Consider the following 21,780-nt stretch of genomic DNA (forward strand, 5'->3'; position numbering starts at 1 on the left):
TAGAAACCGCTACTTGAAGTAGCGGTTTTTGATGTAATTTTTTTTTTAAAAAAACTATCAATAAAATACAAAGAGAAGGGGGAAGTGATTTTTGACCACCACCCACAATAATAAAAAAAAAAAGTGCCGAGTTCTCTACCACCAATTGTTCATGTACTCCAAAATCTGGAAACACAGATAATTTGATACCAAAAAAAAAAAAAAAATCACAAAATTGATTATGTGTGAATTTTGCTTTGCTAATATCGATTTGATTGATCTGGGCAAAAATCCTTCCAGTTTTTTATGAATTGACAAGATTTTAACAGAAATTATAACATTTGTAAACATACAGTAAAAACTACTAGTAGAAATCTTATACTTTGTGCGTTTTGTACAAATTATTTGTAGGAACTATAGCATCTTTTTAAGGCTCAAAACGCTAAGTACGAACTATCAAACCTGAAAATGTCGAATTTTCTGCATGTACACTGATTACTTCCTGCAGTATCAATCGCCAATAGAGTGGAACTAAATTGAAATCAAATCAAATTAACCACCACCACCACAACCTAGTAACCCCCACCTTAACCCACCCAAACACACCCAAACCAAACCAAGATCTACAACCCTAACCAAACAACCACCCAAAAATTAACAAAAAAAAAACATACCTTAACACCGAAATTGAATGTTAATTTCTCATCGAATTTGGTTTAATACGGCCAAATTCGATCATGAAGCCTCTAGATCTAGAGGTTTCATGGTCGAATTTGACCTGAATTACCATGCGACACCGGCGAGAAAGAAGGCAGACATCACCTCCAAGGAGCGTAGGTTGCGTAGACAGCACCTCCAATGGCGGAGGAGAGAGAAGGAGGGAGGAGAGAAGGAAAGAGGAGAGGAGTTCAGAGAGAAGAGGAAAGAGGAGAGGAGAGAGAAAGAGAAGTGAGGCGTAGAGAGAGAAGAGGAGAAGGGGAAAGTGAAAGGAGGTCACTTACCCAGCCTTTACCTCCCATGCGTAGTTGAATGTAAAAAAACTTAGTAAATATAAACCGCTACTTGAAGTAGCGGTTTCTATTAAGAAAACCGCTACTTGAAGTAGCGGTTTTATTCAGTACATCGCTACTTGAAATAGCGGTTTGTAAAAAAAACCAATTTAAACACCTAAAAACCGCTACTTCAAGTAGCGGTTTTCCTCAAAACACCAACAACCCCACTTTGTGAAAATTTGTTTAAATATAAACCGCTACCTCAAGTAGCGGTTTCTAATAAGTAAACCGCTACTTGAAGTAGCGGTTTTTAGTAGCACAACGCTACTTGAAGTAGCGGTTTTCTAATAAACCCGTTTTTAAAAAAATTCTCACTGAACCGGTGACGTGGACGGTATGGTGGGAATTAAAAAAAGAGTAGCTGTAATTTGGGAATTAGATAATTTCCCAACATTATTTAGGGAAAGAGCTCAATTACAATAGGGGTCAAACATTTTTGTTGATAGAAAATAGAAAAAAAAAAAAAAAACAAAAGGAAAATAGGAGGAGACAGTGGTGAGGAGAGAGAAAATCAATGGCGTCGATTGTCAGGAACACCTTCAAGGCGATCAAGGAGAAAGGTTTGGGCAACTTCCTTCGCGAGTTCAGAGAAGAAGGTTATCTGTAAGTATTTATTTTCACATTATCATTTCATCAATCAATTGAGAAATTTCGAGAAATTTGTTGTTGAATTTATAATTAAATTAGGGTTATTGGATCTTATGTCATTTCTTTTCGATTGAAAATTGGATGATTTTTTGTCAAATTGACTCCAAATCATATAATTTGGTAATTTTTTACTTAATTTTAAAAATAGTTTTCTGATTTTGATATTTTCAGGAGATGTCTACCGGACGGCAACCTTCTGTAAGTGTGTTTTTAATTTGTTATTATCTTTTATTATTCATGAATTTTATAGCATGATGAAGTAGAATTTATTTTGATGTGTTATAATCTGTAAAATTTGATGTTAGAGAAGATTGAATCTTATTAACTTGGTGCTACATTTTTTCGTTAAATTTTCAATTTGTTGTTATGAGGTGCCGAAAATTGATCTGATTCGAGCTGATTTGAACTGACTAACTAATTGAATGACTTCGAATCACTTGAAAATGACCCGAACCCCCGATTTGATAGATTTATGTAACTAGTATCTTTGGAGGACAGATGAATTATTCACGAGTATAAGCTTGACATTTCTTCCTACTGTTTCATATTGTGTGGTTTGACATTTTGGCTCTGGATCAACATGTTTTTGCTAGTAACTCATGAATATATGTTGAACCAGTGTGTGTGTGTGTGTGTTTTTTTTTTTTTTTTTTTTTTTTTTTTTTTTTTTTTGCTTTTTTGGCCCAATTTGTCCCCTTTTTTGTTGGAAGAGAAAACCAATTTTTACCTTGAGTTGTTTATCGTATATGTTAATTATCTTGCATTTCATGAAGGATTAGATGGTTTAGATCCAATGGAGTTTCTGCGATTCGGGGTTGTAGTGCTTAGGTGCTACTGGTAGGAATTGGTTTCTACCTCTAATCCTTATTACAGATTAAAGAACCATGGACTTTTTTGTGTTGTAAGAACAACAAAATGATTTCTTTCTTGATGGATGGGGTTAGGAGGCACATTAGGTTGGGGCGTTGGGCTTCTTTAGTTCTGCTTACTTTCTACCTTTTGACAATCTGTCTTTTGGGTTGATAACTATGATTTTTATATGGCCGCCATGAAAATACTTTGCTTCTTACAGTATGTATGTAATTGAGACTGTGCCTGCATTTACAACAAATCTCACATGATATTGCTTCATATCTCTATTCTGCTATTCCAGCCGTATAACACTGCTTGTTGAGCAATTGTTATTTTGTTCATGGATTTCTTATAACCTGGGCATATAACTGACAGTGATAACAGGTATCTTGATGTGCTATGTTATTTCATCTCTGTGTTTGTTTTGGCCATGAATTGGCACTAAAAAGTTTGTTTATAAAGCTTGTGAATCTTCCTTTTATATATGTTCAGGCAAACCAAAATCCACAATCTTGGGGCAAAGGTTGTGGGCGTTGATCAATATGGAAATAAGTACTATGAGAATATGAATGTTCAATATGGTTAGTTCCTTGTTTACTGCCACCCTCTCTCATTGCTAGTGTACTGTCACTACTCACTATTGAGCTTATCATTTTAATGATCTGGTTTTGTTTGTTTGTTTTCCCCACCTTTTTTTTAAAAAAAATATGTGAAACATAAGCTCTTAATTCTTCACAGTGGGGTGTCGACATTTTTTTTGCATGATTTTTCCTTGTTGCTAGTGTTATATTTTGGTAAGGTTATTTGGATAAATTCAGGAGTTATTTGAGAGTATATCATGTTAGACTCCAAATAATCATGAACTTATGCAGAATAATCTGAATATGTGTTACTAGGCTGTATGCATAGTTTATTTGTCTAGCAAAATATTTTTAATTCAGTAATCATTCTGAGGAGTCAGCCGAGTCCGCACTGCACTATGTCTAAATTCTCCTCCATGAATTACGGAGGGATTATTAACTAATATTGTTTAGTGTAATAAAAAAATTCAAGGTGCACTAAAGCAACAAAAGTCCTAGTGTGCCTTGGCGCACCTTTGGGCATGCTTTGGTCTGCTTCTTGAATTGAGGCACACAACCACACACTGTAAACACCTAATTTTTTTTTTCAGAAGTGCACCTCATATGCACCTTGTGCGCGCCTCAGGATGGTTTATTTCATGATACATACGTATTCCAAGCTAAAATTATGGCAAATGCATGTCAGGGTGTTTATGGGAATTCCTATATGGTAATGAGAGTGTAATCTCTCTTGTTTTGCAGGGAGGCACAGGTGGGTAGAATATGCGAGTAAAAATCGCTATAATGCTTCTCAAGTGCCACCAGAATGGCATGGCTGGCTTCACTACATCACTGACCACACCGGGGATGAGGTTAGTTTGACATCAAGTAGAAGAATTTTAATACTTTGTATTATGCCTGATATTGTATAATTGTGCCATTATCTGACTGTATACTATTACATTTGTTGCAGATTCTTATGCTAAAGCCGAGCAGGTATGCCATTGACCACAAGGAGAACTTCACTGGAGAGGGTGATGAAAAAATTTACCACTCCAAAGGCCACACTCTCAACCCTGGGCAAAGGGATTGGACCAGGTACCAGTCATGGCAACCGGGCAAGAGCTAAACTATCTTGTGCTCATTTTTGCTTGGCGAGGTTTTTTTCTCCTGGCAAGCTACCTCATGTGATGAATAATGTCCTGTTATGCTCGGAGCTACTATGGTCAAATCTCAAATGTTTGCTGTAACTATAAGCATAAACCAGGCAAAATTGAAAACTCTGATTATGTTGTCATTTTTATGTTTCAACGCGATTTATTGTATGTGAACCTAGTCTTTTTCTGTTTCAATTCTGTATTGCAATTTGTTCCTCGTGGTCAGGATTTTTCAATGTAAAAGCCTGCGTTATGGCCACCTCAATTCTTTTCCCATGACTCGAGAAAATATAAATTTCATGTGTTTAGAAGAAAAGGATGGATATGTTGTTATCCCATGTCTTGCTATTAATGCATAAACATATTCAATTAACATTAAAGTAGGGTAGCAATTGCTTTAGCTTTCAATTTTTTTTTCAAGGTTTTAATTTCAGAATCAGTGCAGATAAGAGCAAAAGTATGCTTATTTCTTTATGTTGGATTTTTGTTGGTTTACTTCTATCTAGTGAAGGGTAATGAATGATTGAGTGTTAAACCACGTTGGTTGATTTAGTATCATGCTTTTAGGCAAGTTGGTGGCGGAATAATTCTAAAAAGTCTTCTAACAAAAGAATTATTTTGATTTTTTTTTTTGGGTGTTTCTTATATACTTTGTAAATTCTTTCAAATTGGATACAGAGAATTTGTTATGCTAATTTACGGCTTCACTCTATAAAATTCGTAGTACTTTACCGTCTCTGGGCAATAAGGAAAAGGGGCATATTTAATTATTCATAATAGCACTGTACATAATTACATATGCATTAATGATCACGTATCCTATTAAAGGTAAAATTTAGGACTATTTTTAATCAACTCATTTATGCTCAAATCATATTATATTCATGGGTAACCATGAAGACATGATCGCTAGTTAATGCTACTTGGACGCAGATGTGTAGAACCAAGCTTGCTTGGTGGAGAATTGAACTTGTAACTTTGAGGTTATAAGTTCGAGTTCCACCATTTATATATGCTTAGCATATTCTCTTACCTTCAATCTCAAACGTTGAGACATTCTACTCAGAGCCACCAATGTCCTTTTTAATGAAGGTTGTCGGTGTCTCATTTTATTTTTTTCACGGTAAGATCCAGGGTGGGGGGTGCCCCTCCTATCATAGGCGGGGTGGGGTGAGGATCAAACCCAGGTCACTCTTGGGGGAGATGGAGGGATTAACCGTCCTTCCACACCTTGATCCTCGGTTGTAGGTGTCTCATTGTTACTAATAAGAGAGGTTTGTCGTCGAAAATTTTTTATACACAATTCTTCTAGCTTTAACTAAGAAAGGAGAAAATATGGGAAAACAAATATTGACAATGTGAGGAAGTCTCCAAAATCGTTTCCAATACTAGGGTCTTGTTTTATTTGTCTTAATGAGTTATTTAAAAACGTCAAAGTATTGTACTTTTTACCAATAAATGATATTAATCATAAAAAATGTACATAACTCCATAATATTTACCCCGTAAGAACAACCAAAACGGATTAATTTCATACCTATTAGAAAAGGAGGGAGTAGAGTAGATAGTAAACCAATCCTAGTAGGCTAGTATCACAAAATCCCAATCTTTTACTTCGTATATTACAATATGATAAGAAAAAATCTCAATTAGTTCTGATCGTTTTAAGCCATATCAAATCAAATCAAATCAGTCCACATAAGTTTAAATCAGATCAGATAAATAAACACAAGGAGTTGAAGAAGAAACCTTGAATTGTCAAATCAATCCTAGTAATCACAAAATCCCAATCATTGTTTTGTATGATAAGAAAAATCCAAATCATTTTGACAGGTGAAAAAAAAAGACTGGATATAATTTTTTTTTTCCCCCACATGTCTAGAATCTAGAAGACGCTTCTTAAAAAACAAAAAAGTAAAAAATAATAAATTTATACGGAGTATAAAAATGGCGCTTTTGCTATTGAAGAGTTGATCCAACCCAAAGCTTCTTGAGCTAAATATGGCTACCGCTACCTCCGATCATCAACAACCATTTCTTTCTACTTTTAGAAAGGTAGGTTTTCCATTTCTCCAAACTATTTTGCATGTCATTTTTCTCTAAATTGTGCGATTAAATTTTCAATTTTGCTCTCGTTGTAATTCGTTGTGATCGACTATGAATTTCCGCTTTAAATTGCAGGAATTGTGTTAATTTCTTTATATTTATGTGTGTTGTTTAATTTGGAAGTAAATTTAATTTGATGATTGTTTAATTTGAGTTTTTTTTTTTTTTTTTTTTTTTTTTTCAGACTTCAGATGAATTTAATGGTGATGCAGAACATCAACCTCTCTCTAGTGGAGGTCATCCTAATGAGGATTACTCCCTTATTTCCTGCATTTTACCGTGAGTATTTTCTTTATTCTCTTTTTCTGTGCCGAATGAGCTTCAAGGGCATTATAAATTACAATTAGAAAAATGGGATTCAAATATGTGAGGTATCGTACACAGACCCTCCGTGTTGTTTTTTAAGTTAGTAAAAGATTATGTTCATGATAAGCGTGTATGGACTGTTAAATTTAATTTGGAAATTTTGCGACCTATTATGATATTTTCATTGCCAAACACTTCATTTAAGCTAAAGAATTATCTAATTTGGCTTTAATTTGAATGTAACTTCATTCTAACTAAATTACCCAGAAGGTAAATAATCATTATCATTTTGCTCTTGGCTGACGAAATGGTGAGAAAATGATTGATAAATCTAGTGTAATTAAAATGTAAGATGCAAAAAACAAAAAGGTTACATAATGTTGTTTTTGACAATTAATTAAATAATTTAAGGTGGTTTGTATTTTCAAAATGTGTAATTTATATGTTGGTTTCTTGCAAAAATATGTCATCAACGACAACTAAAATCGCAATGAGACACTTAAATTTGAACGGAGGGAGTATGTGTTGCTGTGTGTGAGTTTTGCTTATTACCCTTGTTTATGGGGATGTGGGATGTGTGATGATTCTTAGCTGGAGTTTTTTCCAGCTTGTTTATGAGCTATATATGTGGATTACTGTGGCGCAAGATACTGCTCTGAGTACTTGACGCGCAAAAAAATTGCTTAAAACCTTTGGTGTACTGTTGAGCTTTGTAAACTTGATGCTGCTCCTATCAGGGAAAGTATGGTGAAATGTTTTCCTTTTGTTTTCACAGCTTTTTATTCCCAGCTCTTGGAGGACTACTTTTTGGATATGATATTGGTGCCACATCATCTGCCACAATTTCAATTCAGGTATGAGGATTATATGGAGCGATTTGATCATTTTGGTCATCTGCACGTAACTTTTTTTGCCAACTTGCATTTATTCTATAGTTTGACATTTGTACGATTTGCACCTTAGTCAATTTTTTTTTCAATGTTGAATTTCTAGCTGCAATAAATTAATATCATATCTTTCTTTATAATTCTGAAAGTCGCACCAGATTACATTTCCTTAGCTGAACCAGATAAAGTGCATTTTAAGGTCAGGAAATATGCATGTCTACTATGCTTTTCTTGCTGATTTATAGTTTTTATGCCTGAAAGGCTGTGATTTTCTTCTCCAGTCAAGTTGAAATGTAATACTTTTCTTTTAACTCTTAATTTATTTATATCAATCATCTTTGACACTCATACCTAAATATAACATCTTGCAATTTCTTGTCACTGTCTGTTATTGTTTAGTTGTGGTTTGTGATGCTTGAAGTCTTAGCGTCTCACCTTGGTGGTTAGCAGAATGTCTCACTGGCTTACAAGGGCCTTAGCTTCTACCTTTAGTAATGAAATGATCTCTCTGAGGCCGATGTTAGTGGTCCAAGTTGGCAATTACAGTACAGTATCTACAAATTAAGAAATTTATTTCTTTGTTCTATTATGAGTATTACTTGCATCACTTAGTCAGTATTTTGGCAAAAAGTAATTATATATCTTCAAGACGATATATAAATATATTAATTGATTGTTTTTTTTTTAATTTATTTAAAATGGCTATATTTGAGATTTGATAAGTCAAAGCTGTTAGAATATCATTCTTATCTTTGAGTTCTTGTGTATGTTATTTTGGGATGTAATTACATGGCTACTGTTTGAGTTCTGTCCTGTGAAGACTCTCTGGAGTCTGGACAGTCAAGACTGTGAATTTACGAGGTTCCTGGAGCTGGCTTATAAAATTCAGAAGCTATCTCTACAATCACTTACAAAAAAGGACACAGAGTCATAGGAAACATGATATTTTCACAAGATGTGTGTTGAAATGGAGACTTCATCATTTTGTATGGCTTGCAAAATATTTTCTTCTTTTGGTGAATTTGACAATTCCTACGCAGTGGTGAACGTTAGATACTTTCAAATGGAATTTGGACAAAAGAAACATTGGTTTGGTCATTAATCCTTCCCTCTTCTGTTGCAGTCACCAACTCTGAGCGGAACTACGTGGTACGACTTAAGTTCTGTTGATGTTGGCCTTATTGTGAGTCCTCTGTTTGTCTTGTTCATTATGTTCAATAGGGGAGACTATTTTGTCAACTCTTTATAGGAATATTATGTACAAATACATTGACATTTAACTTGATATATCTGTGGTCTTCTGCAGAGTAGTGGCTCATTGTATGGAGCCCTGATTGGTTCTGTCCTGGCCTTTAAAATTGCCGATTTCATTGGTTTGTACTTATGCATATATTAGAGTCTGACAATTTCTTATCTATTTTCTTTTCATTTTATGTGATATTTTTTTTTAATACACTTTATAGGTAGGAGGAGAGAGTTGATCATATCTGCTGCACTCTATTTTGTTGGGGCTCTAATTACAGCAATAGGTCCCAACTTTGTGATCATGATGATAGGGCGCTTTATTTTCGGCATTGGTATTGGACTGGTAATTATCCTATTCTTTCTCTTGAGTTTGCAGTGAGAGTATGATTCTAGCCGTGCTCACTGATTATTTATGTGAATATTCACAATAGTTACTTCCTCTTTCACTCACTGTTCTTTGCTCACAATATTCATAATTTCATATGCACCTGTTGTGTCTAACCACAGTTCTATGTATTAGCCTTTTTCTTCTGCACTCCACTCCCAGAGTGTTTTTGTTTGTTTATTTTTTTCTTTTTTCTTTTTTTTAGAGAGAGAGAGAGAGGGGGGGGGGGGTGTCTACAGACTAAGGCATACCTGTGACAACCTGTCTTTCTTCACTGAATAAGGATTTAGCATCTTCAAAGATGTTCTTGTTAACTAAGGCTGCTATGATGATGCGATTTTACATAGTTATTCTTTTAAACAGCATGAAAGTGTGTTCGCTTCTGTAATATCGTGCAATATGTTGTAGGCAATGCATGCTGCGCCAATGTACATTTCTGAGACTGCTCCATCTCATTTAAGAGGCCGAGTAATCTCTCTGAAAGAGTTTTTTATAATTATCGGCATGGTTGTAAGTATTCTGCTCCAGTTTCTTTGTTTTTGGCTAGTCCTTCTCATCTAAACAACTTGATCCCCGATGCTCTCAACCTCACAAATTCCTCTATTTGAGTCTTGCAACATTGCTTGATATGTGCAGCTTGGTTATGCCATTGGGAGCCTTCTAGTGGATGTCATTGCTGGTTGGCGTTATATGTATGGCTTGAGCTCTCCTATATCAGTTATAATGGCAATTGGGATGTGGTGGCTGCCAGAGTCTCCTAGATGGCTACTTTTTTGTGCTATACAAGGAAAAGGAATCATTCAGGATTTAAGGGAGAATGCCATTCATTGCATGTGCCGTCTTAGAGGGCCAGCTGTCAGTGCTACAGCTTCGCAGCAAGTGGATGATATCATGGATGAGCTTTCTCTTTCGGGTGAATTGACTGACATCTCTACAATTGAGATGTTTAGAGGAAAATACTTGAAGGCACTAATTATTGGTTGCGGTTTAGTCTTATTCCAACAGGTAGCATCTCTCTGTTTGGGTTGTAGTGCATGAATCTGCTATAATCATAAAATTCATAATAGATGTTCTGACACATCTTGTCCTTATGCTTCATAGATAACCGGTCAACCAAGTGTGCTGTACTATGCTGCCTCTATCTTTCAGGCAAGATGTTTGAGCCGAATTTATTAATGTTAATGACATTGATGAAGTAGTCTTTAGGGGATTTCATGTTACTGTTGATTAACATTTATCCAACAGAGTGCAGGATTTTCTGCAGCATCTGATGCGACAAGGGTCTCAATTCTGCTTGGCTTGGTTAAGGTAGATTTTTCAATATTTATACAGAAGCATATCTTCTTTTTAGGATTGCGACTGAATATGTCTTATCATCATTTGGAATAATTTACCAGCTAGTCTTGTACTCTTGCTAAGTAGTGTTTAATACTTTGATTTAATTGAAAAATATGGCTTGCATTCTATAAAGTAATGTCAATTCCCCTTACGGTACACTCTACTTGCAGCTGGTAATGACTGGAGTTGCTGTTTTGTTTGTTGATAAATTTGGTAGAAGACCTTTACTACTTGGTGGTGTATCTGGGATGGTAATCTTCCGTCCCTCTTTCTCTCTGGTTTCATGCACATTTCTGTGCTTCATACTTTGAAATGCATATTATAGCAAATTGATGCCTATTAATACTGAATTACAAGCCCACATACAGCATAATTGTGAAAGATGTCAACTTATTAGCTATGACTTCCTAATATTATAGTGCTCATGTCATCATGTGGCAGGTGATCTCTTTATTGTTTCTTGGAGCTTATTACACATTTCTTGGTGATGCACCGGCTATAGCTGTAATTGGTCTCCTCCTTTATGTTGGTTGTTATCAGGTAAAGTTAAAATCAATCTTGCATTTCAAGTTTGAATGCTGCATGTACATGTATTGAATTCCCTGCATTGCATGGTGTCTTGATTTTTTTCATGTAAATACTTAAAGGATCTATAGGGCAATTGCTTTGGAGTACAATTTGTGCAGTGCTGTTCATTATCTGATAAAAAATGATTTCCTGATCCTTAACTGATCTTACCTGCGTTTGCCATTTCAAGTTTGTCTGTACTTTTTCTTTAATATGCATGTAGAGCACTCACTTAAAAAATTTCAGTTATAATCCTACTTTAAATTGGGGGATTTAATGTGGATACTTGTATAGTATATATGCTTCCTTCAGGTTCTAATTTATATATGTGAGCCTGTGAGGATGTTATTTGGCTCTGAACTGTGTTATTGACTTTAATTAAACCTTGAACGGTGTTGCACTTTGTAATTAATGTTGCCCCTTTGCAGTTATCGTTTGGTCCGATTGGTTGGTTGTTGATGTCAGAAATTTTCCCTTTGCGCATGAGAGGAAGAGGAGTGAGTTTAGCTGTGCTCGTGAATTTTGGGGCTAATGCTCTTGTTGCTTTTGCATTTTCTCCCTTGAAGGTATCTCCTTCAATCACTATTCCTCAATGCTCCAAAATTCCATATATTGATCATTTGCAAAAATGAATAACAGCTCGAAATTATTTCATGTTCTCTGTTCCAAGTTTTACATATTATTGGATTTGGAGGAAGAATAAACCTTTGACCTGGGTTCTTATTGCAGGATCTCATTGGAGCTGCAAATTTGTTTTTTCTGTTTGGTGGCATAACTTTCCTGTCTGTCATATTCATATTTTTTATGATACCGGAGACCAAGGGGATGACTCTTGAGGAAATTGAGGCCAATCTGCTGTAACTTCTTTCAGCTATTAGCACCTTTTAGTTGAAACTACCGTACAGCCGTACTGGTGAATCTGTAAGAGCAGGTAGTGGCATGCCCTTTTCAATGGTGCAGCCTGCCCTTTTCAATGATACTTGTTGGTTGTGACATAGGATCAAAGTGTAATACATTCTTGTGCATTCTGCAATCCTATAACTAGATATTGGTTGTACATTTGTAGCAAAAAGTACAATCAGAATGACATTTAACAAGCAGCACAGCTGGCTGCATGATCAGTCGCCAAAAATCTCCACAGGAACAACAACCGTTGCTAAAATGGTGAAATCAATTCAAGTCCGTGACTATGATCTCCCTCTTTGTACTGATCAACGCAAACCTCATAAAATTATGAAAATCGCTTCAAATACTGAAGTTCTTCATTATCCTGGTAGGTGCACCGGGGGGCATACCGATGATCCCAGATTCCCAGCAGTGAATGCAAGCATTTTTCTATGATGTCTCAGCAGCATCTCTTTATTGCTCTCATCCACATCATGATATGGTCGTGCGCCATCTCAACTTTATAACCCAACCTCTCCATCTCTTCAATCAATTTGTCCAACCTCAAATAAATCACTGTGATTTGAGGATGTACTTGTTCTCTCCATCCATGAAACTATGGACTTTGCCTTTAATCTCAATTCAACTTTTACCTCTATACTTTTAAATCGATCTCCTTAAATAGCTGCTGCGACTTAGCAACTTTTGCCTAATTTTTGTTTGCTGCATATATGTTGGAAAGCAATACATGATACGCAGGAGGCCATAATATATTGTGGTTCCAAACTTATTTATGTGACTCGGGGATACCCCACAGTTTCACTTCAAATTGGAAATGAAAATTTCTCGAAATTGTTCTGAAAGCTTGGATTGTAGTCTTTTATTTTGGACAATTTTCAACTTTTTCGGATTCGTAAATAAAAGCAGCCGTGGTGCTTCCTATGGAAACCATAACACCACATGACGCCATTTGGGTGGTTGGCCACAATGAAACTTTAGGGGAAGTAGTAATGGAGTAACGTTATGTATTTGGGAGAAGGTCTGACACATAACTCCTATACGTTTGCATATAGAATGGCATTGTAGTAATAATGTTGAAGTTGTAGTGGGAGTATAAAGTACCATTTTAATATGTAAATAGTACCATTAAACGTTGTAGTGGTATAAATATTATGCTAATAGTACAAATAAGTATGTAAATGGTACATCAAAATATTATAACAGTGTGAGATATAATAGTACTACTAAGACATAATGGTACAATTTATATGCATAACAGTACAAAAAATGTACCACTGTAACCATAAAAGTACCACTCTAGATGTCAAACCTCAGTGCTTTTCCACTTTTGCCCTTCTATATGCAAAAAATGCATATAGAGACTATGCGACTAGTAGGACTCATGTATTTGTAAATACATAAGAATGATTAAAATATTCTAAAAACACATGGTAGAAAGAGAAAAGAGGAGAGAGATAGGAAGAGAGAGGCCTGTAGGTGGAACCCACCTATTTTATGGTCAAATTGTCTCACGTAATGGGGGATCGCATGCTGATTGTTCTACTGAAAGTTTATATAGTAACATTGAATGTTCAGTGGTACTATTTATGCATAAATTTAGTACAATTGAATGCATATACTTTCTCCGTTCTTTTATTATTGCATCTTAGGGGTTGGGCACATTTTTTTTTGGTAGTGGGAAAAAGGAAGAGAGAAAGGGTTAAAAGGACAAGATTATTCATGTAAATATAACTAAAGAATCAAGGGTTAAAAGTAAGGGTATATTGGGTATTTGTTATGTGAAGACATATATTTTGTTTCCTAAAATAGATATGGTGCAATATTTGTGAAACTTTCTTAAAAGCAAGAGTTGCAATAATTAAATAATGGAGGAAGTCCTTTGGGAATGCCAACCACCTAAATGGCTTTTCGAGGTCCTTTGGGAATGCCAATCACCTTGATGCATATCTTGCCGAGCTCAAAAATGTTTCTAGAGACCAAATTTGAAGGCTTATTTATTATACACGAAATCGAACCAATTTTGAAGATTTAATAAAATGAGGTGTATATGTAAATGACTAAATTGGCCGTTTAAAGGCAAATTGGTTGATTCCAACCACCCAAATAGCTTCCTAAGAAGTCGTGGGATTCACTAATCCCAAAATTTAAATTGAGTACACGAGATGTCCATGGGTCATATAAGTTGGTTTTTAGGCATAATAAATTTATTAATAGGACTATTTCGTATAAATTGGTGAAAGCTTTCGAATCTGATATTCAAAACCTGAGATCAATCACGGTTCATATCATTATTATTTGCAACTCTCTACTTGACAAAAGAACCAAATAAATAAATAAAAGAAATTGGGGGAAAAAAAAGTAACCTATAAATGTTAGAGTGCTAGCTATAACACAACACGGTGTAGCAAAATCGTCGAGTGATAGACGGCTGAAAGAGTAAAGTTCCGCCATTAAAATTAGGGTTTTACAGAGAGAAAAAAACAATGGCGAAATTTAACGAAGTACAGAAGAAAAGAAGAGCTTTAATTTCCCAGAATAAGAGAGCTTCTCATGGAGATCCTTACACCAAGAAGCTTAAACGCCAAACCCAGCTTCATTCTGTTTCTGGCAAGCGCAAACGAAAGAACCTCAAAAAATGGCGTCGGGTATTTATTTTATTTCCAATTTTTTTTGTTTATGTTGTTTTTGATTTTCGTGTTAAGGATTAATGGATTGAATTGATGATTTTCCGTAAAAAATTAGGAACAAAGGGAGGCTGTAGAAAAGGGTCTTATTACTCTGGGTGATGTTGATATGGCTCCTGCTGATGGTAAGTCTTTCTCTTTCTCTCTCCTTGTTGCTAAATTTCAGTTTTTGATTGTGGGTTTTGTTTTTAACTGTATATTTAGGGTTTTAATTTGTTGATTTAAAGGTTTTTGCTTGAATTTCTGGGTTTTATATTGGAAGAAATGTGTGTTGTTATGTTTGTAGAGTATCGATTAGAAGCTTGAGAATAGTTATGAAATGTTTGTTTGTGAATTGTACCTCATGTGATAAATATTTATGTATCCTTTGGTTGTGAACTCGTCGGCCGTTGTGTAGTTATTACAGGAATGTTCAGCTGAGAATGTTTTTGAAAGGTTCACTCACCATGGGAGAGACTAGAGAGTGAATATCTTAGTACATTATTGCATCATGGTTAGTTCGCGTAGGCGGTTTAGTGTGGTGTCTTCCTGATCATAGTATATCTCCTAACTTTTTAAGGTGCTAATACATGCTGTAAAGAGTAAAGTTTGTGTTGGTTCAATTGCTGGATACTCTTGGAATTTTATCCCGGAATTTGGTTGTTTTATTTTCTACTCATACTGTTAAATGAGGGAGCATGCTTGCTTTTGTGAACGGCAAAAGGCAACTTGGTTGTTCTAATGGAAGTGAAGGGTGAAGACAGTTTCCATATATCCAGATTACAATTGAAACTTTTTAACTTATTGATTGCCAGCTTTACTGCATAAATCTTTGTTCTAGTATAATGTTAGACACAATTTAAGTGAGTTTGTTACTCCCTACTCTTGCTTGAACTAACTTGTAACTGTGAACGAAATCCAGAACCTGCAGAATCTAAGACGACTCCTGCCAAGTTTCACTTGAAGAAGAGTGTAAAGCTTAAACACAAACAGAAAAGGCACAAAGGTAATTCTTCCCTCAATATAAGCATCATTAGGTTTTTTTTATTTTTTTTATATTAATGTTTCAATATCATACATGTAAAGGCCGAAGTGAATCTTCTAAACCTGCTGCTGAAGCTGCTCGTGCTGATGCCATGGTAGAATAAGTATTCAAATTTCAGAAAGAATGCAGCTCAATTCCGCTCGCTGAAAGTTCTCACCAACTAGTCTCTTGGTCATTGTGCATTACAAATTTTGTTTAGAATTAAAAAATTATGGCATTACTCTTTTCACTTGTATTCTCTTTAATTTTTACTCATTATGTTTGTAAGCTTTCAGATTAGGAGAACGTCTTGCTGAGAAAAAAGTAGATTGCAAAATTAATGTAGATTGCAAAATTTGAGCATTTTACACAAGAGATGCCCCTTTTTTGCCTTCAAATGTTAAAAGCTTATTTTTGATGTTATTTTTAAATGAAATATTGCTCCAAAAAATAATTGAAATAGTTAGGACTCTTGGCCATTCCATCACTAATCCTATGCAATACTCTCTCCGTCCTTAATCCTTATGCTTCAAGTATATTTACACTGTATGATATTTAATTGAGGGGGGAGTTGATGAAAAAGTAGAATAGTGAGATTATATTGTTGATGAGAGTTTAAATGGGATCAGTGCCTATTTAGGAAAAAGAGTATAAAGAAAAGGAAAACCGAAAATAAGCAAACTTCAGACGCAAATGCCAATGATACGCCAGTGACAAGTAGAGCTGTCAATTCGGATAAACAGGTCAAGTTTGAGTCGGGTTAGTGTGGGTCGAGTCAACTCGAGTTGGGTCAATTCGGGTTAATGTCGTAATCTATGCGGTCGGGTTCGGGTTGCGTCATACTTGAGTCGGGTCACATCGGGTCATACAATTTATCGGGTCTGAGTAGGGTTTAGGGCGGGTCAATAAAAGGTCGGATTATATTCGGGTCAGGTGAATAATAAGTCGGGTTTAATTCGGTTTTTCACGGGTTAATACGAGTTAGGGTTATTCTCGGGTTCGAGTTCGATTCAGTTCAAGTCAATAATTTGCTAATTAGGTCGGGTCATTCTCGGGTTTGAGTCGGGTTTGGTTCAAGTCAATAATTTACGGGTTATAATCAGGTCGGTCATTTCCAAGTCGGGTCATGTTCGGGTTTGGGTCTCAAATATTGGGTTAATCTGGGTTTTAGGTTGATTTTAGGTCGGGTCATATCGGGTACATTTTTTTGGGTCAGTTTGTTAACAGTTCATGTAATGAGGTTCACCTTTAATCATTATTAATTTCTTCATTTATTGTAAGAGAGAAAATTTTAGATATATTCAAATTCGAGCTAATAAATTCAAATAAGTTTACACACCACTCTCATCACACTAAGGTACTTTAGAGTAAGAGGTGGAGTCAGAGTAAACTTATGCCCAAAGAACAAATGTGTTTAGCTAATTATCTCCTTTGACCATACAACAAGTATATACTATGTTTAACACTTAAATTTGGGGATGATGCTTCTTTCTTTTACTGGACCGACTTGGTCTCGTTGCATCCAAAACAAAATACTTTGATCAATATTAACATAGAGTAGTTTTAGCCTTACGAAGTTACGACTTTACGGGTAGCTTAGAATATATATATATATAGCATATATCTTTATTTAGCTAGTCAATATCTACAATAATGAAGATGTATAAAATAACACGTCGAGTTGATTTCGAGTCAGGTCAATAACAAGTCGAGTTGATTTTGGGTCAAGTCAATAACAAGTCAGTTGATTTCGGGTCGGGTTAGTAACAGATTGGATTGAATTTCGGGTCGGGTTAGTAACAGATTGGGTTGAATTTCGGGTCGGGTTAGTAATAATCGGGTTAAATTCGGGTCGGGTAAAATTCAGGTCGGGTTAAATTCGGATTTTAACGGGTTAAAACGGGTTTGGGTCAATCTCGGTTCAGGTCGGGTTCGGTTCAATCAATAATTTACGGGTTATATTCAGGTCGGGTCATCTCTAAGTCGGTTCATGTTCAGGTCTCAAATACTTGGGTTAACTCGGGTCTAGGGTTCGTTTCAGGTCAAGTTATATCGGGTTCGGGTCACTATTTTTCCGGGTTCCAACGGGTCGATTAATATTCGGATTTAGGTAAATTTTTTGAATCGAGTCCGCTTTTGACAGCTCTAGTGACAAGCAATATAAGGAACTATCTACTTGTCGAATATCATCACAAAGAACATTAAAATAATCAACCTTTACCATAATCAATCATCCAATAACTAAGAAAATGATAACAAATCATTATATCTTAGTGAGGAAAATGAACATCGCAAAATTATTTTAATATTCTATAATTGTTACGAATTACAAGCTCAAAGGCAAATATCTAAATAATGTCATGACAGGTCCTAAAATTATCACCAGACTCCCTGATCCTGAAGGACTAAATTTCTAGTTTGCTATGTCTATTAAGAATGAACAATGGAGACAAATGGAGGTTTCTAACTATAGTTGAACAAGCAACTATCAATCTATTATCATCAAGTTACAATCTAAATCACCACAAACGTCTCTATGACCAATTCCCTGATAACTAAGAAATCAATCAATAAAGTAAAAGAGCTATCTCCTAAATAAACCTGAGCTTTGAAGAGTTCTGCAATAATCTGCAATGGTGGGAGAATTCTTCACCAATTCCCATATCTTTGCAGTGTTTTTCAGCCAGTCTCGTTCAGAAACAGTTCTTGCAAAAGAGGGACGGGCCATAGACAATATGTGATCCCGAATTCTCCACAACATTGAATCACAGCTTTCATAGCCAAGTTCCAATGAGTTATCTTTTCTTCTAGGTACCAAGAACAAGTCCAACAGTTTAGGGTCAACGTTGGTGTCCTGAGAATGGTGAGATTTTGGGATAGACATATGATCATCCGCTGTTGGTCTTGTGAATGAAGACGAGTGAAAATATTGCCCAAGAACCTTCTTCATCTGCTCACAAGTCTGTGGTGAAACATCTTCATCTCGCAGTCTGCATCAAATCAAAATATAGTCTTAATACCCTACTGTGTGTGTGTGTATAAAGTAAACTTGGTTGAAGCTATCTGCACAAGCACAGGAAAGGCTGCATGAACTTTAAGAAACAAAAGAAGCTGTACACTTCTCTACTTATTGTTTTCTTCAAGGCCTTTTCATGAATTTTTTCTTTAATATATTTATTCTCTGGTTGACGATCGTTATCCCATCCTCATATCCAGAGAGGGTGAGAATACTAACTTGGTATGTATGAAAACAGGAGTTGCCATGTATTCTTCTCCGCCCTCTAGAAACTTGTCCTTGTTATCCTTATCCGTGCCTGAGCTTGAGCTTTGCAAGTGTGATGTTACTGACGAAGGATCAGGTAAGCCATGTTTCAACAAGTCCACCTGAGAAACCACACAAACTTTAATTCATATATATTGCATACTAAAGTCTAAATCAATGAAAAGCCAAGATTACTGAAATCTTCTGTTCAACAGTCTTCAAGCCACCCGATGCCTAGTGTCTAAAACATCATTTCAAGGCTGATTATGTTGCCACAAGGCAAGAATTTCATAAATAAAGATCCAGCAAAGTTTGCACATGACATTAACAAAAAAAACTCCACAAATCAAATGCATAAGGATTGGCTGACAAAAGTGTATGCATATATATTAAACAATAAGCATTTAACAAAAGTAACAACACATTCACCACCAGCCAAAGTAGATCCTGACAATGGCCAGGTACATAGTCAAGAGCAGTAAGTCTACCAAAGTAGAAGCACTACTTAGAAAGTCAACAAAAGTAAATTGTAAAACTAACTTAGGGAGGAAAATGGCAAGGTGGTGGTGTCAGCTGCTAAGAGATGTATAGTAAGCACCCTAGATAACTATTTATCAAAGCAGTGAGCTGCCACAGTCAGGTCACTACATGTCTTCATCCTTCCTATAAATGACGCTAGAAGGGAGCAAGCACAACAATGCTAAATGAGAAACTAAAGTAATACAGTAAAAATTACCGTTGACATTAAGCGCCACATATTAGCTTCATGAGCTCCTTCTGATATCACCAGCAAAACATGACAAACAGAAGAAAGTAGCACACCAAGCTAGAAAGATTCCTTGCAGAAACCATAAAGAACAAGTTTAGAACTAGAACTACTCTTTTGCAGATTGGACAACTAGATACTATAATTACCAGAGGTCACGAGAGCTGTATAGCTGATTGCAAGAACAAAAATCAACAGAATCTCAGAAAAAATAACGTTTAGACAAAAAGAATATGTTTCTATTTGTGCTAACCTGGATGCATAGAAGCTCATGAGCCAATTCAGAAGATAGAGTTTCACCTCCTAAAACAGGGACTGTAGATGAGCCATCTGGTCTCGTCATTTCAGCCAACACTGATGGACTAAACACAGGCTGTAAGAGCATATAGTCAGGTATAAAAAAGAATTTTCAATAGCGAACACAATGCAATTTGAATGACCAATCTATATATAACCTAGGGATATTACGACTAAATCCGTTGCTGAAGTAAAAGGGTGATAGAGAACGCTTTGTTACAGAAAAGACTTGAGACCAAGAAACAAGGAAAAACAAGAAGCAGGGAAGCTAGATATGTTGGTAATGCGGAAACAAAAAGAACCACCCGACTCCTTATTCCTTCGGCACAAGGGTTTGCAACTGTCATAATTACCAATTTCTAGCAAGTATAGAGTAATAGAGAAAGCCTAGAGTCTTATTCTAGTGATTAACACCATCATAAACCCATATCATTAAATAAAATATAGCAATCCAAAAAAGAAAAAAACCTGAGTATCAAGTAGTATCAAACGTTCAGAAGAAATCCGAGGTTCAATACCAATTGTACAATGCCTAGCATTTGCTCGAGTTTCCTCGGATTGAATTGCAAATGGAGGTAACATTCCTACAACAATAATCAACCACCATTGATCATACTATATACTACAACATTAACCCATTCATAGCATTTCTCATAATAAGACTGATTTACAATAATCGAAATGAAAAGTTGGCATCATTTCCCTCAATTTCTTCACTTAAATAAACAAGCAATAATTCTACAATATATAGGAACAAATGTGATGATAAAAATTACCAGGAGAGGTAGGATCAAACCCATAAATCTCATTCATAATAGTCGATTTTCCAACTCCAGGAGACCCAATTACTCCAATTACAGTAAAATCAGTATTATCCGTCAAAAACTGCAATACCCATTAAAAAAAAAAAAATCAATCTTTCACAAATTTATTCCAAAATAATCAACAAAAAAAAAAAAAAAAAAAAAAAGCAGAAGAGGGAGAATGAATGATTAATCATACAGGAAGAAAACGATCAAAGTGGAAATCCCATGAATCGGAGAGGAGATTAAGGGAGCCAACAGGAGGAAGACGAGACCGAATTGAAGCTGCTGATAAAGAAGCATCGTCTTCTCCGGCGGAACCTCGGATGAATTTTCCGGCGGCGGAAGGACTTCCGGCGACAAGACCTGGCTTTGCTAACAAGATTTTTGGTGATGGCGATGATGGACCGCCTGCTCCGCCACCGCTGGAAGCCATTATTGTCCTACTACTGTTGAGCTCAAGTTAAGTTTTTAGGTTTTGGGATTTTTGGGAGTGTTTTCAATGTGAGTCTGTGATTGAAGTTTTTAAGTTGGAGAATTGGAGCTTGAGGAAGTGGAAATTGTAAAGGTGTAACATGAGGTCATTTTAGAGATTTTCATAGGAAAATAAATCAACATTTGTAGGACCCGTATATAATAAAAGTTGTTGATATATTTACGGAAATGCAATTAGATAAATATTTTTTTTTATTCTGAGGATAAACTTGTGTTTTCTGTATTTAAAAAAATTATAGTAAATATTGGATTTAGGGCCTATTTTATTCAGCTTCAATTCTGTTCAGTTCAGTTCACTTCAATTCAGTTCCTAATTTCCTTCTCTCATAAACAATTCATTTCAGTTCAGTTCCAATCAGTTCAATTCAGTTAAGTTCAATTGTTTTCAGTAAATCGAAACAGACTCTTACTACATCATGTACTTTGTTTTGTGTTAGAAGCATAGAATGTACTGCATTTTAGAATTATACAATGTACTTTTC

At 35.6% G+C, this 21,780-nt stretch overlaps 4 protein-coding genes across 4 annotated transcripts; 3 read left to right on the forward strand and 1 right to left on the reverse strand.

Moving 5' to 3' along the window:
• The first annotated feature begins 1,472 nt into the window (after positions 1-1,472).
• LOC110717646 (probable NADH dehydrogenase [ubiquinone] 1 alpha subcomplex subunit 12) lies at positions 1,473-4,581 on the forward strand. The gene is made up of 5 exons (XM_021896399.1): positions 1,473-1,634; positions 1,851-1,877; positions 3,024-3,112; positions 3,854-3,963; positions 4,065-4,581. Exons 1-5 carry the CDS (start codon positions 1,546-1,548, stop codon positions 4,218-4,220), a joined length of 471 nt encoding a protein of 156 aa, XP_021752091.1. The 5' UTR covers positions 1,473-1,545; the 3' UTR covers positions 4,221-4,581.
• A 1,530-nt stretch (positions 4,582-6,111) lies between these two features.
• On the forward strand, positions 6,112-12,203 carry LOC110717631 (D-xylose-proton symporter-like 2). Its single transcript, XM_021896378.1, has 14 exons — positions 6,112-6,303; positions 6,539-6,633; positions 7,436-7,514; positions 8,671-8,730; positions 8,854-8,920; positions 9,011-9,135; positions 9,586-9,687; positions 9,814-10,182; positions 10,279-10,326; positions 10,423-10,485; positions 10,686-10,766; positions 10,957-11,055; positions 11,511-11,648; positions 11,812-12,203. The coding sequence occupies exons 1-14, from the start codon at positions 6,250-6,252 to the stop codon at positions 11,941-11,943; spliced, it is 1,512 nt and encodes a 503-aa protein (XP_021752070.1). The 5' UTR covers positions 6,112-6,249; the 3' UTR covers positions 11,944-12,203.
• A 2,160-nt stretch (positions 12,204-14,363) lies between these two features.
• On the forward strand, positions 14,364-16,048 carry LOC110717906. The gene is made up of 4 exons (XM_021896693.1): positions 14,364-14,633; positions 14,731-14,797; positions 15,574-15,657; positions 15,738-16,048. The coding sequence occupies exons 1-4, from the start codon at positions 14,472-14,474 to the stop codon at positions 15,797-15,799; spliced, it is 375 nt and encodes a 124-aa protein (XP_021752385.1). The 5' UTR covers positions 14,364-14,471; the 3' UTR covers positions 15,800-16,048.
• Positions 16,049-17,958: 1,910 nt separating this feature from the next.
• LOC110717770 (protein SMG9-like) lies at positions 17,959-21,488 on the reverse strand. The gene is made up of 7 exons (XM_021896540.1): positions 21,003-21,488; positions 20,777-20,885; positions 20,469-20,584; positions 19,957-20,076; positions 19,674-19,763; positions 18,911-19,059; positions 17,959-18,665 (listed from the first exon to the last, which is right to left on the reverse strand). Exons 1-7 carry the CDS (start codon positions 21,237-21,239, stop codon positions 18,260-18,262), a joined length of 1,227 nt encoding a protein of 408 aa, XP_021752232.1. The 5' UTR covers positions 21,240-21,488; the 3' UTR covers positions 17,959-18,259.
• Positions 21,489-21,780: the final 292 nt, after the last annotated feature.

This window comes from Chenopodium quinoa, unplaced genomic scaffold, assembly GCF_001683475.1.
Source record: "Chenopodium quinoa cultivar QQ74 unplaced genomic scaffold, ASM168347v1, whole genome shotgun sequence".
In the NCBI taxonomy this organism is placed as follows: domain Eukaryota; kingdom Viridiplantae; phylum Streptophyta; class Magnoliopsida; order Caryophyllales; family Amaranthaceae; genus Chenopodium; species Chenopodium quinoa.